General features: G+C 38.4%; 1 protein-coding gene across 1 annotated transcript; it reads left to right on the forward strand.

Moving 5' to 3' along the window:
• Nucleotides 1–263: 263 nt before the first annotated feature.
• LOC113503181 (apyrase-like) lies at nucleotides 264–7,167 on the forward strand. The gene is made up of 11 exons (XM_026885013.1): nucleotides 264–602; nucleotides 1,122–1,344; nucleotides 1,706–1,897; nucleotides 2,320–2,450; nucleotides 3,214–3,358; nucleotides 3,801–3,927; nucleotides 4,336–4,490; nucleotides 4,950–5,040; nucleotides 5,506–5,661; nucleotides 6,171–6,334; nucleotides 6,882–7,167. Exons 1-11 carry the CDS (start codon nucleotides 496–498, stop codon nucleotides 7,005–7,007), a joined length of 1,617 nt encoding a protein of 538 aa, XP_026740814.1. The 5' UTR covers nucleotides 264–495; the 3' UTR covers nucleotides 7,008–7,167.
• The last annotated feature ends 441 nt before the right edge of the window (nucleotides 7,168–7,608 follow it).

Here is a 7,608-nt window from a genome sequence, read left to right on the forward strand (position 1 = left end):
TGCCAGTACTTTTCAACGACATGTAAAATGCTGTGTTTAGTTTGTTGTAAGTATACAAAAAGTTGTTAAACCTTATTTCTTACGTAGTATTACAAGAGTTATTAAATTAGATTGTGTACAGTTGTTTTAAAAATGCGATTGTGATAACTGACTTTATGCGGATCGTACGTAACTGCAGCAAGGTTTATTGATTCAATCAACTTTTGACAATAAACACTTAAGTGCCTCTACTAATTACACAGACTCATTTCCCGATCAGTCTCTACTTGTTTCCACGACATGCTATACCAGTGAAACTAATGTGTGCAAAATATAAATATATGCAAAGAATAATTAATTAATAAATAACATGTAACGATAACGAAATAAATAAGATTATTCGTAATACTTGACAAGGATATTTGTGTATCGTGAAGTCTAATCCAGTAATCGGTTTTGGTATTATTAGTGAGATAAGGGCGGCAGTTCCTTAGTGTCGGTTAGAGGCTGGCCATCATGGTGCGTGTGGTGTGTCTGCTCGCCTTACTGGTCGGGGTGGTGATAACAGTCACCGCTTCACCCTTTGAGCTGAATATAATACACTACAACGACTTCCACGCGCAGTGAGTACAAGGATTCTTTTGTTTTTAATATTTCAAAACGTCTATTGTTGCTAATGAGTTGTGAAAGAGTGACAGCGCACTTCATTGCGTAGACCGGCTTCTCACTTTCGCAACTGCTATAATACTTATCAGTTTTAAGAAGTGGTGACAAGCCATCTAGAAAGTGAAGTAGGCACGAAAAAGGTTCTTGCATAGGACATGTGTGTATAGGTATATGTACAAAAGTCAAAGGAAAATAAAATAGATTACCAAGCTGTTTTTAAAGTAGATGATGACTGACACAATTTTCAAGAGAAATTCTGATAGTAAGGCTATTTTATATCCTACTTTCTCGTGCCAATTTCTACGGTCTTGTGCCAGCCTCATCCAAACTCAACCCGAGACCTTAACTATCGTCGACCCATCTTGCTCCCGGAAGACCGAAACTTCTTTTGTCTTGTCCACCATTCTGTCACTGCCTTAATTTTAAACGCGCTTTAATTTGTAGAAAAAACAGTAAATAATATTTTCATCTATAAGTTTCGAGGAAGTGAGTCCGAATGGCGGCGTGTGCGATCCTACGGTCAGCCCATGCATCGGCGGGTTCGCTCGGCTGTACACCGCTATCCACGAGGCGCTGGAGGTGGAGCCTGACTCCCTGCTCCTCAACGGAGGAGACACCTTCCAGGGGACCATCTGGTACAACTACTTCGCATGGAACGTCAGCCAGCACTTTATGAATATGCTGCCGCATGATGCTCATGTTAGTATTCTATTAGATATTTCGTATATCCGTTACTCGAAAACAGATACACTAAATTATTATCTGTATTTTGATAAATAGAAACTTTCGTAAATTATAACTATGTCTAATTTATAACCTACGCATCTCTATTATTCGAGAATGCCAATTTCGAACGACTACAAGTCGGATTACAAGTTATGGAAGAGAGACTGCACCATGTAGTGCGTCTCCATTCCAAAACTGCAGCACTCTAGCTTTGGAAAGTGGACTCCGGAAGCAGAATTTTAATACCTAACTAAACAGTTACTCATAATTTTGTCTTAGTAAGTCTCTAGTAGAATTGACATTGCAGTAACATTCATATTTATACTATCTTTAGGTGCTTGGCAACCACGAGTTCGACCACGATATTGAAGGCCTACTGCCGTACTTAGAGCGTCTGAAGGCCCCCATGTTGGGCGCCAACGTCAACACGACGCTGGAGCCCAGCATAGCTCCCTACGTCAAGAACCACATCATAGTGACAAGGCACGGACGACAGATAGGCATCATTGGTGTTCTACTTAAACAGGTAATTTACAAAATTTGTGAACGAAGATAAAATATTACTTTAATTCAATTTATTTATTTATCAGAAAACAAACAGTCAAACAGTTCATATACTAAAGTTACACATTAACATATTTTAATTTGAAGACGAAAAATAGTGGCTATGTTTGTTACCCCTTAATATCCAACCGGTTGGACCAATTTTGAAACCATATGGTAGGAATTGGTTATGGAGATAGCTGACCTGGGTAAAAACATACATTTTGTAGCTATAACCGCTAATAATGTGGGAGTCACCAAGGAAAAAGCTAGTTTCTATTTAAATTTACATCACAATTTCCTTCATTAAACATATTGAACTGACTGGCGAATAAGTTCTTAAACGTACCTACCAATTATCTAAATTAAGTTAAGAGTATCAATAAAAAATATGATCTGTTTTAGTTCTCCGCGCCGATTGGCCAAGTCATAATGGAGGATGAGCTGGAGGCAGTTAACCGCGAGGCCGCGATCCTGAGCGACAAGGGAGTCGACATCATCATACTGCTGTCACATATAGGATACACTAGTGATATGTAAGCGTGTATCTTATAAGATAATGCTAAAGGGTGCTTTTCATACTTTATGTGGCGTTAAAATATCTGTAGAAGCCGAAAATCGATCTCAGTGGCGTGCACTTGGAGAGGCCTATGTCCAGCAGTGGACTGCGATAGGCTGATGATGATGATGATGAAAATATCTGTAAACACCGATTGCCACCCAAATTTACCGGGTTATTAACACTCGCAGGGGTTTTGTTAACACCGCAGATTGCCATAGAACCTTGGCTGTATAAGCGGTCTCTACCGTCGTCTCTAGTCGCTTTAAATCGCTTCATATTGAGCAGGTCTAAAATTCGGATGATAGCTATTTTCCAGCCACTAAATGTTACTGGTAGTTTAGTTCTTTTTCGCCAGATATTCCCCATAAATAATTTAAATGACAAAACAACGTTTCATGGGTTAGCTATACATATATAGTTCTTACATTTACAATTTGTGGGGCCCTGCTTATCCTATCCGCAAACAGCCTAACTAACCAATAAGTCTTAAGTTAGAATGAGGCTTTTAGAATAACTGTAATCAAAAAGATTTACAAAGTTTCGGAGAGTTTATCAGGCAGTCCTAACATCAAAACCATTTATAGTAAATTGAACCTTAAATCAAGTTGCATAAAGCAGCAAATTTTTTGACAATGAATCCTCTCCTCCCTTCTCCTATTTGTAGTTATGTAAAGCAACGAAGACTGTTGCTTTACATAACTACATCGTATTGACAATAAATCCTTCCTCTCTCACAGAGCACTAGCTAGGGTCATGTCTCCAGCAGTGGACATCATAGTGGGCGGACATTCCCACACGTTGCTATACACGGGGGACACGCCCAACGGTGACAATGCACTCGGAGAGTACCCTACCATCGTTGAACAGACTAATGGACATAAGGTAATTAAAATATAGGAATAATCTTTTAAAACAAATATGTGCAATTCAGTTGCAGCGTAATAATATTAGAAAGCTGAAGAGCTCTTGAAGACAATGATTTAACACAGGAAGTACTGAAAAATAACTGATAGCATTGGGTTTGTATACCTGAAAAACTACTCGGCAGGTCACAAATTTAAGTCACATGCCATATAAAAACTTAAGCATATACAATCATCGAATTCAATGTAACGAGAAAAATAAAAAAAAGCCTTTTGAAATGATCCAACGGTTTACTCACGCGTATTTACCGGGAGTGCCCGAGTACTGACTAAAAAACATGACTTTTACAAGCTAAATAGCAGTCTAAAGGTCGTATTAATGTTATATATGACATTGTTTTTTTTTCACCGATTTGATTCTATAGTATAAAAAGAACATATTCATTCATTAATGCCCTCAGATCCTGATCGTGCAAGCGTCGTGCTACACGCGCTACCTCGGTAACATCAAGCTGTACTTCGACAGCGCGGGCGAGCTGCAACACCACGAGGGTCTGCCCATCTTCCTCGGCACGTCTATTGTACCAGGTAACGTGTTTCATGAATCTGGTGGTGACTGAAAAATATGTTGAAGGTTCAATAGGCCTATGAAAATTATATGAAAAGCGGGTTAAAATATATCTGAAGATTTTTTGTATTGCCTATTGTTTCCCACTGTAGGACAAAGGCTTCCCCCAAATCCTTACACCATTCTCTATCCTGGGCCACTTATTTAGCTTTACAAAGATTTACTCACAGTAAATTGTAAAGTACAAAAATAATTGTAGTAGGGTGAATTACAATAAAAGCTTTGAAAATAATTTACCTTGACAGAACTGCTTTAAAAAAGAAATTTCATCAGCATCCAGTTTCTATCAAGGTTCTTTCACAATAAGGTGTTATTTCACTTCTAAAATTATTTATACTCAATAAATGTTAAACTTTTATATATTTCAGACCCCAGGATCGTGAGTCTCCTAGAACCCTGGAAGCAGGAGCTGGAGGAGTTCTCGAAGGAGGTGCTGGCTGTGTCCCGCGTGACCCTCAACAGCTTCTGTTCCGCCGGAGAGTGTTCACTCGGCAGCTTAGCATGCGACGGATTCTTAGAAGAGGTATTATATCCTGGAAGGTAGATCTGGTTTTTTCTTTCTAGGGTGGAATGCTCATGACTTTAATCCACGTTGAAGGCACGGCGTGGGGCAAAAACACCCCGAAGTACAAGGGGTGTATTGCCTATGTACTATTCCGTTAATAAGGAAAAATAAACGTTTCAAATGAAAATTTATCATTAATCAAGAGCTCAAGAGTAAGGCAAAGCAAACATCTGATTATTCCCAAACTTTGGTAGGACGCTGACACATTGATTAACTCGCAAACTTTTGCTTGAAAATGCTCACAAAAACAGACTTTTTAGTAATAACATTGTCCAGAAAATTATAATTGCTTTTATGTCAAGGATAACGGTAGATACTGGTTATTTTCTTGTTTAAAATAATACCTGGAACAGCATAATCATCTCGTAGGACCTTAACTGATGTAAAGATTATTAAATACGGGCTATGTGTTTGCAGGTTATGGACCGCGCTAAAGCCGACAACTGGAACTATGCACACGTCTGTCTGATCAACACCGGAGGACTCCGGATTAACATCAACCCTGGAAGTTGGTATTTAAGCAATTCGTTATTAGTTTAAACAGTTTTTTAAAGTAACCTTATATTTGCACTAATTATTTCCTACATATTTTTCGGTTCTGTAAGCAAAGAAAATGTTTGTACCATGACGGCACACATATTCGATTAATTAGGATTGTTAAAGCTTAAAATCAGTTAATATTTAATAATCCATGATAAGCGCAATTAATAATGACTCAGGCTAAATTTTAATATCTTTATCGTCGTTTTTATCATAGTCATCATCTGCATCATCACCTATAAGGGTTCCGTACCCAAAAGGTAAAAACGAAACCGCATTAATGAGGCACCGCTGTTTGTCCTACTAATAGCTTGGCAGTTGATTTATTCATAGATTATGTATTTCTACGGATTTGTACGGAAACCACATTGTCGCAAGTCCAACTAGCAATTTACACCGGCTTATCAATAATTACATGATTATCTATTTACAGACATTACTACGGAGGGCCTGATGATGGCGATGCCGTTTGAGAACGAGGTGCTGGTGTACGATCTGAAGGGCGAGTACCTTCTGGAGGCCCTCGAGTTCTCCGTCGGCGTGTCCTGGACCAACAGCTTCTCCAGTGGACGCATGCTACAGATCGGCGGTAAGATTGTTAAATAGCTTTGAAGATTCGCATTGATATTTAAAATAATGCAACATTTTGAAATCCGGAGTCCTCCGGTGTTGATCAGTTGAATAGAAAACACATAATTGAAACAACAAAAGAAAAACAATTTCACAAGACACATTATTTGCTACGATTATCCGAACCTTTGTCCAGTTGGCCCGGACTATTTTTACAAACGTCGTCAATGTAGGAATAAAAAGAAAATGGACCTTTGGGCGGACCACTTGCCCACTTACTCCACTTAGGAAATGTACTTAGAGGTCCCGTGATCTTTAAGTATCATTTCATTAATTACATCTGACGTTGATTTATTCATCGCGTTTAAACTATGAAGGCTAAAATTTGGGAGTGTACGTTTATCATCTCTTCAAGCTTTGCTGCTGCTCAAGTTGCTGTCAAAATCTTGTTTTATTCTTAAATTGTGTATAATCAATGAAATAATGAAATATACACGAAAGTAAAAGTACCCTTTATACATATGGCAGGTATGCGCAACGTATACAACGCGTCGGAGCCGGTGGGTTCCCGCGTGCAGGCCTCGGTGCGTTGTATCGACTGCGCCGTCCCGCGCTACGAGCCGCTCGACCGCAACGCCACCTACCGCGTCGTGTCGCAGAGCTACATCGGAGATGGCGGGGGAGGGTACACGGTGAGTTAAAAAAGGGATAATGCTTACCAGTGTCGTATGTTGATTTTCAGCAGACACATTGCATTTGCTACGCGTCCTCGACATCTTTTTTTTGCCTGGTTAAGGTGTAGCCTCATGAGTCGCTCGTCGCTCGTTTAAAGCGACAAATCTGATCACGTGACCCCATTTTAAATTTCACGTCAACATACGACACTTGTGGAAATTTCACGCGACAAAAAAAAGGGTAGCGAACGAAAGAAAGTGAAGGAAGTACTCGCAAGCGTTTGTCGTGGTTTTGGCGTGGTTAACTCAACTATTCTGTTATCAGTGCAGTCATTTTACTGATGCTCGTCTTGCGCCTTTTCTGACCGTTTTGCGTATTATTAGCTATTATTATAAATGCTATTAACTGCTAATAATCATGTTTTATACGGCTAAGGAGCCTACCACTTACTAAGTAAATTACTTATGAAAGTAATGTACAGTAGTACGAACAATCTCGCTTTAACGACTTCTAATCTCATGTCATTGTTCTACTGACACTAAAGTATGTTTTCTTAAATTACAGATGATAAGCAACAATAAGGAAAGCGAGGCGACCCTAGACATCGACTACGTGATGCTGCAGAGGTACTTACGAAGGCAGAAGGTCGTCATGAAGGACCTCGACGGAAGGATCAGAATCGTTTACTGAGAACCGCTTGTGATATTATGAAAATTTACTTTCAAAAATAATTTATATAATAAAAACGTCTTCAGAAGATGATTCATGTTAAGCTTTTCATATCGGTGGGAAGTTATCGCAACCAGTACAATACTCGTAGTAAATATATTTTTCAAGCCATTGTTATTAATTTTCCCTTTTTCTAATCAAATACCCCCTATATTAGAACCCCTTACATTAGAACGGGCAAGTAAAACAAAATCAATCCTATTGAAACTATTTATTACGCTATAAATAACAATTTGACAGTCATCGTTTTTTATATAAATATCTTTATGAATATAATATTGCGTCCTGCCTCTGCGGTGTTCAGCAGACATTAAGTACAATATTTACAGCCTGTTACATATTTATATAGTTTGCTATTTTTATTATAATATTTATTATTACGTATTATTTAGAATTTTATATACATTATAGGTATTATTACCTAGAGCCTTAATTACACTTCCATTTTAAAACAATAAAAAACCTAGTTAACGTTTTTAGAATAAAATTAGTACACTGTACAGGTTTAACAGTCAAGTATAGCTAATGTCAACAATGTCATTAAATTAGGAGGTTGCGAAGG

This window comes from Trichoplusia ni, chromosome 18 (assembly GCF_003590095.1).
Source record: "Trichoplusia ni isolate ovarian cell line Hi5 chromosome 18, tn1, whole genome shotgun sequence".
NCBI lineage: Eukaryota > Metazoa > Arthropoda > Insecta > Lepidoptera > Noctuidae > Trichoplusia > Trichoplusia ni.

Coding starts and splice junctions, on each gene's coding strand:
- LOC113503181 (XM_026885013.1), top strand. CDS start 496: ATGGTGCGTGTGGTGTGTCTGCTCGCCTTACTGGTCGGGGTGGTGATA. Junction 4,491..4,949: donor GCGACGGATTCTTAGAAGAG/GTATTATATCCT, acceptor ATGTGTTTGCAG/GTTATGGACCGCGCTAAAGC. Junction 5,041..5,505: donor GATTAACATCAACCCTGGAA/GTTGGTATTTAA, acceptor ATCTATTTACAG/ACATTACTACGGAGGGCCTG.